The 12131-nt window shown below is 29.8% G+C and overlaps 1 protein-coding gene across 1 annotated transcript; it reads right to left on the bottom strand.

Annotated features, from left to right (window-relative positions):
• Window positions 1-6783: 6783 nt before the first annotated feature.
• LOC112776945 (uncharacterized) lies at window positions 6784-8076 on the bottom strand. Its single transcript, XM_025821227.3, has one exon. It carries the CDS (start codon window positions 7610-7612, stop codon window positions 7007-7009), a length of 606 nt encoding a protein of 201 aa, XP_025677012.1. The 5' UTR covers window positions 7613-8076; the 3' UTR covers window positions 6784-7006.
• Between the last annotated feature and the right edge of the window lie 4055 nt (window positions 8077-12131).

Raw genomic sequence — 12131 nt, 5'->3', positions numbered from 1 at the left:
ACTTGGTCCCAAAGATATATTCTCAATCGTTGATGCACAGCAGTGAAGAACATAAATCCTCTTTTCCATATCACCCGAAATGGAGTGGCAGAGAGTTGAAGAAGAAAAGAAGAAAGTGTGATGCATGTATAAGGAAATGGGTTACCTTTAACCTAAGCTTGATTTGGTTTAAACTTGCTGATTTGATAGATGCCTTTCAAGCTTAATCTCTCTCTTTCTTGCTTCTTTGGTGATTAGCTTAGGGAAGAAGCTCTCTCTCTCTCTCTCTCTCTCTCTCTCTTTCTCTCTCTTTTTCTGAGTTCTGTGATTTGACTGAGACAGAGAAAAAGAGATCGTTGAGTTGGTGAAAGCAATTGAGAGGAAATTTGCTTGCTGACTATCAACTCGGGCTTGGGTTAGATCACTTCACTTGGCCCGTTTTGATTTCTCATCTTTGTTTCCTTTTGGGTTTCGCTTGATTAACCAACCCACCAGCCTTGATGTTTTATTTTCATACCAATTTGGGCTGCTAGACTAAATTTTGGCCTGCAATATTTAATAAATAATTAGCAACATATAATTATTAACACTCAACATTAATTATTTATTCTGCCTAAAAATAATTTTTGTCATCACTAATTAATTTAGTTAATTTCTTAACTCAGCATAAAGTTAGTGACACAGATAGTGATTTTTGACCCTCAACTTTTGCCAAGATCTTTTTAGCATTAGCATTTACTTTTATTTTCTCAGTTAATTGTCTTAATTGTTTCTAGTTTAATTCATTTTTATCTTTACTTATTGCTTGCTCTTTTGATTTCTTGCTATTTAAATTTTTGTTTATTGCAATCCAAACATACACTCTTTTTTCATAACCAATAATTGAGCACTCAATTGTGATTTCTAAGGAGAACGACTCTGAATTAAACTCTCGATATTTGACTTGAATTTGTGACATCTTTTACTAAACTTTAAAAAGTGTTGAATTCCAGTTTAGAGCTACGACGAATCTTGAGCTTTTTTAACTTGTGAAATTTTTTAACCGGTGTTTAGCGCCCCCCAAATATAAAAACATGTTGTCCCCTCATATTTTACTTTTCACTTTTTACTTTTCACTCTTCACTGTTCTAAGTAATTCTGTTCTTCTATTTCTTTTAAATTTAATTTGTTGTTGTATTATTTTATAAGTTTAACATGTTTATTTGGTTAGATTAAATTTTCATGTTAGTTATAATTAGTTTGATAATTATTTAGTTTGATAATTAGATGATATAATTAGTTTAGATTACTATCTATTGTTAGTTTAGATAATGTCAAATGATCATGTAATTGTGGTAGGAGATTAATAGATATTAGTTAACAAAAAAATTTTATTTAGATTATTATTTTATTTGAACTAATTAGGTTTAGAGTAAAATTATAATTTATAATTTAGGTGTTTAAATTTATTTCCAATGTGTTTGATAATAAGTTAGTTGATTTTAAATTTTTTTAGTTAGATTATTGTTTCATTTGAACTGATTATGGTTTAGAGTAAAATTATAATTTATGATTTTGGTATTTAGATTTATGTCTAATATGTTTGATAATAAGTTAGTTAATTTTAAATTATTTTAGTTATATTATTGTTTCATTTGAGCTGATTATGATTTAGAGTAAAATTATAGTTTATGATTTTTGTATTTAGTTTTAACTCTTTGTTCTTGAATTGTGTCACGAAATTGGTAGTAATATGTCTTATACAAAATGTTTGGAAGACAAGTGGTAATTTTCATCTACTTCCATCGGTGTTTAGCGCAGTATCAATCAATTTGTACTTATCTTAAATCACCAATAAACCTGGTTGGAGTATCACATGCTGCCTCAAATAAGAAAGAAAAAATGACCAAGTCTCTTTCGTCTCACCCTCAACTACAGAAAATGTAATAGGCAATATTTTTAAATTGTTATATGGAGCAATAGATATAACTAAAGTGCCTCTGTATTTACCATACAGGTGAGTGCCATCAATGAAAATAAGTGGTTTGCAGTACTTAAATGCTTCAGCACAAGGAAGAAATGTTCAGAATACTCGATAAAACATGATATTATCGACTGAAGCAGGTCAAGACTGTGTTACAAGTTGCACCTAGGTACCTAAATAACCCTTGTTGTTATAATATATAAGTGATGAATTAATTAAACATATATAAGTAAAGACATTGTAATGAATTGTATAAGGTAATAATACATCTTCATTTGAATAACCAATGAGAAAGCTCGTTGTATGATTTCTCCCAATCTCTATATATTCTAGCAATGACTCTTTACTTTGCAAGTCTGTATGGTACCTTGTAACTAAAATAATTTTTCACATCTCCTTGTAGAACTCTTATACTGATGGTTGAATCTGCTTTAATCTTGTGAATATATGCTAAGCAATCACCTTCGAATCCAACCTTCTATGGTCTTAACACATTGATATTTACCTACAAGTATGAGAACTACTGTATCCCTTCACCTATTAATGTCCAAAACATGAAGTTTACCAAGAGAGGCGGTGAACCTTGTGAAAATGACAAGGTTCGTCGAAGAGAGCGACAAACTTTCTCCAAGCACCAAAAAATAAAATTGGGTCTTCAAAACTAAAATTGGAATAATTTTTTTTGGAAATAAAGATTTTTTTATTTTATTATAAAAAAATCCATGAAATTTTACTATGTTGCTACCCATCTTTATAATAATAAATAGTTTCTAAAAAATAAGAGTAATTATCCAAATTTATTTTTTAAAATCAGATACTTTAGTTTCTCAGATTTTAAAATACAAAAAATAGTACCCAATGTTTATTTCTGTTAGATAATACAGTCCCTCTCTATTAGTTACTATTGGTAATTACTGACATAGAACATTAATTCGTACACGTAACTGTTAAGTGTCTACGTGTGTAATCTAGACAAATCAATTTCAAGAATGAAGTATAAAATAGTCTCCGAAGAGTTAAAAAATCTCAAAGTTCCTAAAAAGAATTTAAAATAGTCCCTTTAAATTATTTATATATAATTATTTTTAAATTAATAAATTTCAATTTTTAAAATTTTTTTCTATTTATCTCTAATTTAATTATTCATATATATAAAAAAATTATGCATTTTCAAATTCTAAATTATAAATTAATTTTAAATTTTTTCAAAAATAATTTAAAATAATTAAATAAACTCATATTTATTTTTTATCATGTAAAATATTAATTTAATTTGTAAGTATCATATTTTATGACATTTTTTAACGATGAATAAGAGAATGAGCTAGTGGAGAATTTTTATTTAACGTAAAATTTTTCACACAAATGATTGGGAATATTTGTGCAAATACTCATGTAGGTAACACTATAAAACTCGTATGCAATGCAAACTAAGTCATCTATGAAATCAAATTTATAAGTTTTGGTCAATTACAAGGTCAATGTGGCCGGATGATTTACAAAATTTTAATACAATGTGAAAATTCCTAATACTTTCCGACACTTGAAGAAGAAATGTCTTAGCAAATTCAAGTATTTTGTTGATGTTTTATTTTTGAGTTTTGGGATTCATTGGTCGTAAAATTGTATAAAATTGGCTTACAGTTAAAGTTATTGTGCTGTTACAATTAATAGTTATATGAAGAAATTAAAAAATAATTTTTTTTACTTATAAATATTCTTTTAAGTTTATTTAGTGCCAACATTTTAGGAGTTTAGATATATAAATAATTATCTTTATAATGCAACAATCTCGTAAATTTAGTTGTTATTATTATGGTTTTTACATCACCTCAATGTAAGTATCATATGTTAATAATTAAATAATATTATTTATTATGATATTTTAGTGTCAATGAATAAAATTATATTTTATTATTTTTTGTATTCTTTATTTATTATATATTTTTTCAATAATATTTTATTATTCTAATTAATAAAAATATTATAAGACGTTGACTTTTGAAAAAGATTAAAAATATTTGAAGGTACTATTTTGAAATTTTAAAAATTTGTTAGGAACTCTGTTTTAAGATTTTTTAAATCTTTCGAAGATTATTTTGTATTTTACCTTTAGGATTGATTTGTCCATCTTACACACGTAGACAATTAACGGCCACGTGTGCGAGTTAATATTTTACGTCAGCAATTATCGTTAGTAACTAATAGAAAGGAATTGTATTGTCTAACAAAAATAAACGTTGAGGACTATTTTGTATATTTTAAAATTTGAAGAACTAAAGTGTCCGATTTCAAAAATTTTAGGAACTAATTTAAATAATTAATAGATGGTAAAGATTATGGGTGGTGATAGTAAGGGTGATGGATGTCGATGATGACAATGTGTATATAAATAAGATTTGAAAAATTATGATTAACTATTAATCGTCAAAGAATTAATAATAAGAGTAAAATTAAATTTTATTTCAAATGTTGAAATTGAATTAAATTAAAAATTATATATATTTTTAAAACTTTTAAAAATTAAAAAAAATATGTTTTATCCTTTACCAAATGTATTTATTTCTTATTATATCTGTATATTTTGCGTTTAAGTGTTTATTACACTATATATTCAAACACAATGTCTCACATTTGATGCCTTATATATAGTTGTAAAACTTTTAAAAAGTTTAAAAATAAAAATATGTTTTACTCTCTATCAAATTAATTCATTTTTTTATTGTATCTCTGTATTTTATGTTCAATTTTTTTTAGTTATGGTATTCAAGTGTTTAACTTCAGTGTGAAATATGAGAATATTGGATCATTTTAATATTGTATATTACTATAATAATAGTACAAAATGCTATTGTTATTTTGTAAAAAAATATTATTTTAATTATTAAAAAATAAAATATTATTGACATTTTATAAAAAAATATTATTTAAATTATAAAAAGATAAAACATAAAATATTATTAATATTTTATAAAAATCCACAATAATATATAACACATAATTTAGATCATCTTTTAAAATTTATTGCGTTTTTTACCCCCTCGAAAATGAGTGATTGACTCTCCCACTGCTCAAGGGACAAACGTTGTGGATGGATCATGGATGCATTTCAAAGTTTGAATTGCTAAAAGGCAAAACAGTACAACTAATAATACCTCAATCAATGGCCTGTCCCATAATATAAGAAAAGAGATATAATATTTAAACACTTGAAATTTTGACGCTTTTGATTTTTTGATTTTTTATATGGAAAAGAAAATGTAGTAATACAACAATATGGAGAAGAGAGATATTTTACATATATATGGTGTTAGCAGAAAATGGACTTTCCGTTTTCAATTTGAAAAAAAAATAAAAAAAGTTAAAATTACAATACGGACAGTCCGATTTGTAATTTCAAAAATAAAAAAATTTTAATGTTAAAATCGGACCGTCCGATTTTCATTTCAACAAATTAAAAAAAATAAAAAATACAAATCGGATCCTCCGATTTCGTGTTTATTTTATTCTTCAAGCAAATCGGACCCTCCGATTTGTAGTTTATTTTTTTATCAAACAAATCAGACCGTCCGATTTAAATAAAACACCATATAAAAAAAATACCTAATTTTTCCATAACAATGTATTATACCTATATTTAGCCAATATAAAAAAAATTTAGCCAAATTTTGATATTAATAATTAATAAATACGAAACTCAAAAGAAAAAGAAAAAGAAAAGTAAAAGAAATTAGTGTGAAATATCACATAAAAGTCGCATCAATATGCAAAAAATACTAAAATTTAAATGTTCAAAAAACATTTTCTCTAATATTAATCAATGAGAAGACGACGAAAAAAGTCTAAAGATGTAGACACATGTGGACCGAAATGAATGGTCTACATCTGGCCAATGAAAGAGGGTGTGCGGCAGACTAACACCTTCCCCATTCCCCCATCGGATTCAGGTCCCATGAAGAGGGAAAGGCTGAATCTTCAACTTTTCAACTTTATCCAACCCAGGCCATTTTGCCTTTGAAATCATTAATTTAACTACTAACACAAAAAACGTTGGTATATCTCCCTAGCACATCATTTTATTCATTTCGGATATATATACCCCTCATCATTCAATAAGTTCTTCAAAATAAAACCAAATTATGAGTTTAAAAATTAATTATTTTTACTTATATAATATATACCTATTTAATTATATTTTTTATTATAGATAACTATATTTAAGTATTAGATATTTCATAGATATATTTTTCGTAGTACCAATTACATATTTAAGCCTCAAATTCAATAGTATTAATTAGAAAAAGAAATGTTTACTATTTTAAGTTTTAACCATATATAAGTGTCAGAATTTTATTTTAGTAGACAGAGATGCAGTGTTGACAAAAAGAAAGTATATGAAACAACATATATAAATATAGATTTGGATCTTTTAAAGAATAAAATGTGATTTATTAACATTGATTTTATAAGTAAGACCAAAAATAAATATGAAAGAAAAACTATTCAAAGATAAAAGATTATACTTTATTCTCTAAAGTAAAGTTTAAACTTTAAAGGATCTAAATCCTATAAATATACTAAACTATATAATGACTAATTTCGCAACAAAGTTTTTCACAATAATATTTGTTATACTAACTTTTTCTAATTCAAAAGTATTATTTGTACATTAAAATCAGCCACTAAAATCAGTCATCAATATATTTATGTATAAATACATGTATAATTTAATTTATTTTCAATGAGTATTTATATTTCAACATATATTTTATATTAGTGGCTAACTTTGATGGTTGATTTTACGTATAATTTTAGTGTACAAGTAGTATTACCCTTTCTAATTATATATAAAATTTAAATTCAAGGATGGTATAAATTAAATAAGATATTTACAATATTGAACAAATAATATATATAAAATAATTTCCTACACAACATAACCTAAGTCAGTCCAAAGGAGTAAGGAACCTAAGCTAAGTGTGGTGGTGTTGAAGTTGTCCTTCAGTTGCCAATGTCCACCGTACCCATAAGGCAAAGATGGCCCCCCACATATTCCTCAAAATCTCAAGCAGAGATGCCGCTGCGGCTGCGAGAATTCTCGGCGGGAAAAGGGTGGGAAAAGGGCCCAACAGGTGTTCTACAAATTGGGCAATCAAAGTGAGAGTAAAGCCACATGTCTATACAAAGAGCATGAAACGAGTGCTTGCACCTTGGAAGCTTCCTCACTTCCTCTCCTTCTTCAAACACTGATAAACAAACAGGGCACTCATCGCTACCACCATCAACAAAAACAAAAGAACCTTCCTTTGATGTTGCTGATGTCATTTTTTCTTTCTTGTACTTAAAACTTGAGAGCAAGTAGTTCCTTTGCGATGCTGCATAGTAATTATTGTTTTCGAAGCTTCTAACTCCTTCACCGGAATTAGTTGTAGTAACAACCACCTGAATCAACCTATTATTATTATTTGGTGTTGTTGGAGACTGATCCGGCGCGTTGCGGCGGCGGTTGCAGCGTTTGATGATGATGAGGTTGTATATGGCAAGCACTATGGCTGCGGTTCCAACCACAACAAGGCCATAGTACAACATCGGCATGCCGTTCTTGTTGCTTGGGGTGGAAGATGATGGAGGAGGGGGTGACACTGTGAAGGGGCTTAGAACATCGCTCATATTTTTCTTCTTCCTTTTCTTTGGTTTTGTGAAAAGTTGTTGGGCGAGGGGACTTTGGAGAAGGACAACAATAAGCTTGGAGAATGTATAATTATTTTGGGGACAACTTTAGACATTAGAACATATCTTATCCATGGGGGTTAGATGATACATTTATTACGCATTTAATTTTATTTTTTTGCAAAATTAGATTAATATTATTAATATAGTCAGTATAAATTGTTTTAGTGCATAATCAAACTAAATCCGATATTCAAGTTAAGTTAAAGTAGATCATTTACAAAGAATATGTCTATTTCGTCTTTTTCATTATTGTTCATTTTTTTTCCTTGTTTTTTTTTTCCTCCGATTTTTCTCCTCTTTCATTAATTTTTTACGATTTTGTTAGATAGACAATAAATTGTGAATAACACGAATAACAGGCTACAATTTTGACCCAACAAAATTTAAAATAAAAAAATCTCTCCTTAATTATTCTCACCAAAAACCTTATTTTTCACATTTCAATTTTTAATCATCCCCTTCTTACCTTGTTGACCACCACAACACTACACTCCAAATTAAACCCTTTCATTGGTGGCACTCCATTTTTCATCGGCCACACTGGTTGGCATATTAATCTATCCCTCATAGCAAATATCAACGTCGTCACTTCTTTTCTATCCAGCTCTCTTATCGGCAAAAAAATTAAACATATAATTAAAAATGAAATTAACCATTCGCATAGCTGATACGAATTTGATAAACAATATTCACCGACAAGTGCACCGGGTCATAATCAAGTAATAACTCACTATGAGTGAAGTCGATCCCGTAAAGATTGATAGATCAAGCAACTTTAATCAATTGGCTATTCTAATTAAACAAATAATTTGATGAGGTTTGATCAAATCTTAGATAACTTGACAGTAAAGTAAATTACTGAAAACTAAATAGCAAGAAAATAAAAAGTGAGATAGTAAATATCTAAGAATTTAAAGTGCATAAAATTAAATTGCAATAGTGTAATTGCAAGAAGAATAAATGACAAGGAGATTAAATTACTAAAATGTAAAGGAATTAAGAACAATGAGCATTAAAGGAAACAAGTAATTAGGAAGGGAAGCTGAAGTAAGTAAATAGGAAAGGAAATTGAAGCAAGTAAAGAAGTGATATTGATTTAAATCATTAGGGATTGAAGATGTCAAATCTTCTTGAATCAATGAACTTCTATTTCCTCTTATTCGTGCAATGTTAGATCTTTGGCAGATTATAATTAATTGAATTTCAATTTCTTGGTAATTTAATTTCTTTAAACATGATCAAATGCCAATCCTTTGATTTAATGCTCATGAAATAAAAGAGGTGAAATATGAATTCTAATTCCAAGACACACAACTCTTAAGACCCCAATTTAGATTGGATAAATATCACATACCAAATTATGAATCAAAAATTAAAATAATTGTGAGAGAAGAGTTTTAAATTGAATCACTATGATCCCTTTTCTAAGACTCACATAGAATTCTAATAGATCCAATTCTTCTGTGAAGATCGAAAACCCTCTCTTAGATAAACAAAGATAGAATCAAGAAGAGAAGAAGATGAACATATTCATTTTAATTCAACAGAACTCCTCCCCTTAATGAATGGGAGATTTAGTGACTCATGATGAACAATACAGAATGCTCAACAAAATGGAAATCAAAACTAGAAACTAAGAAGAAGTAAAAAGCCAAAAGTAAAAGTTCCCATTACAAATTCCAATCCCCCCTATTTATACTACTTCTGTTTTCAATTCCTTTTGAAGTTTGCTTCCAAGTTGGACCTTGTTGGGCCTTTGGGTTCAACTTGTCTTGAATCAGAAGCACTTTCCATCCGGGCGTTATTCAACTCTGGTGCCTTTTATTGCGGCGTTACTAACTCCAAAAATTCAATCCCAGTCATTATTTGAACCGGGCACTCTCTATCATGGGCATTACTCGCACTGGTCATGCGTATGCTCAGCCCACACGTATGCACAAAATCCCTTGTCACACATACGCGCAGCCCATGCGTACGCGCGAACACCGATTCACGCGTATGTGCAGAGAATACGTACGCTGAACACCAAAATTTGCATCTCTAACTATCGCAGGCGTTACTTGCAATGAGCGCCAATAGTTTTTGGCGTTAACAATGCCCAGCAATACTTCCAGGGATAAATTTCTACCTCACACGTACGTGCAGCCCATGGGTACGTGTGACCTTTGTCGCATGCATTATCTTGAGGGAGCGCTAGTAGTTCTTGGCGTTGCCAACGCCCAAAATTACTCCTCCAGGATCAACTTGTAATGGTGCGCGTTACTACAATTGGGTGCCTCAAGGTTTGAGTGTTACCAACGCCCAATCAAGCTTTATATGCTCCCTTGCTCGTAGGCGTTGGTTAGAGAAGGCGCCTTGTGTTCTGGCATTAATAACGCCATGCTTTTCTGAATTATCTTCTTTCATTGCTTCCTTTCTTCATTGTCATTAGCATTCCTCATGCATGCATTGCTCATATGGCTTCATTGATTTATCTCATGCATGATTTCACTTCATTAATTAAGTGAATGCTTCATTATATCAACACTTCATGCATGAATTACTTACATGCTTCATAAACATGAGCAATGAAGTGGCATGAGAAATGAACATGAGCAATGATCATGAATTAGCTTCAATTGCCAGCCCCCTTTTTTAGGCGGTGTCCTTGTAACCTGGTGTTGCCAATACCACCCTCCAAGGTTCTCTAGTTTTGTCACCAGCGCCCTCCAAAGGGGAGCTTCAAGGTTTGGGCATTGTCAATGCCACATCTAGCTTCCTCTTGTAGCATTGTTTGAGCTGGCACCTTCTATTATAGGCGTTGTCAACGCCATATTGGCCTCCAAGTTGGCATTATTTGAAGGGGCGCCTTGCATATGGGCATTGCCAATGCCACTTTGAGCAATGCTCCCTCTGTTCTTCTGTTTTATATGCCAATGCTTTGCTCCGTGCATGTCTTCTTCATTGATTTCCTATCAACCATTAAATAGAGTACATCAAAGTTTGATGTAACATTCCATGAATTAATACAAGATGAACTAATATATAAGTACAACAATAATTCTCATGATCACAAATTTACTTAGTATCTCCTATTGCATCAAACTTAACTTGTATATTCATGAAACAATCACAAATTTTACTAATGTTTAATGATTTTCTATATGAAAAGATAATCCATGAAGTCACTTATTTATTAGCTAAAATGCATGAAAATAAACTATAAACTAACTAAATTATCTATCTAAACTAGCTAAGATGTACATGCATCACAACAACAAACTTAAAATGTTACTTGTCCTCAAGCAAAAGAAGAATTTGAGAATAGGAAAACCAGGATAATTGAAATGATTGATAAAAAAAATTGAGTCATTATTTGAAAGTGCAAATTCATCCTAATCAATGGGGCTTATCAAGCATAATGATTCTGATTCATTGTTCTTTTTGGGTGAACTTTAAGCCTTGAAATTTCTAGGATAGAATGTTCACTTCAACCTAAGCTTGATTGACATTGTGAGACTTTATTATTACTGCATAATCTCTGACCCACATTCTCATATTTTCTTTCTTTTCAGAAGGATCTTTCAATTTATTCAAGTCTAAGTGCTTTGTCTTAAGGCAACTCTTAAGATAAGCTTTTAATCAATACTTCCAAACTAATTGGTTTAAGGTATTAGGTGTTGAAACACCCTTTAGGATTTACTTGCCTAAACCACTTTCTTAACACATTTACCCCACAGGCATATAACTAAGAATCACTTCTAGATATTGGTGTCCAGAACCTCTTTGGATTGCTAAATATTTTGTCACAAGGTAGCTCTTGATTGTGGACTTTCAATCGATAATCCCGAGTTAGTCAACTCAAATTACCGGGTGATGAGGCACCCCTAGGATTTACTTATCCAAGGTTATCCTTAAACATAAATACCACAGACACATAACTAGATTTTTGGTCATTGATGCCTAGAACTTGGTTATTTAGTCCTTTCCTTTTTCTTTGTTTTTGACACTTTTTTTCTTTTTCTTTGAATTCAATGTCAAGGATCTTTTTATTTTCAAAGTCTCACAAGTCTAAATCTAAGCCTATGTTCCAAGGAATTATTATATCACTTCTTATTCTTCCCAATTCACCAATTATTACAAATCATATTCACAACTTGATTACCACCACTTTTCAGAAGATTTATTTATTCCTTGTAACTTAGACTCAATTCTTTTTCGTTCATAACAATTCATTTATTTACTTCAAATTTATTTTATTATAAGACAAGCATAACACTTCAAATAAGGTAAATAATGCAACATCATCAGAGATAACTAAATAAACAAGGAAAACTAAACAGAACAGGGACATACTTAATCTTTCAACAATGCTATAAGACAAGAGATAGTCAAATAACAACACAACCTTTTGGTTTCCACTTGCTTCACTCCTCATCATCATCATTGTTGGCTTCTAGATTCTTTTCTTGTCTTT

The sequence above is a fragment of the Arachis hypogaea genome, chromosome 3, assembly GCF_003086295.3.
Source record: "Arachis hypogaea cultivar Tifrunner chromosome 3, arahy.Tifrunner.gnm2.J5K5, whole genome shotgun sequence".
Taxonomy (NCBI): domain Eukaryota; kingdom Viridiplantae; phylum Streptophyta; class Magnoliopsida; order Fabales; family Fabaceae; genus Arachis; species Arachis hypogaea.
This window is presented reverse-complemented; position numbering and strand designations above follow the sequence as displayed.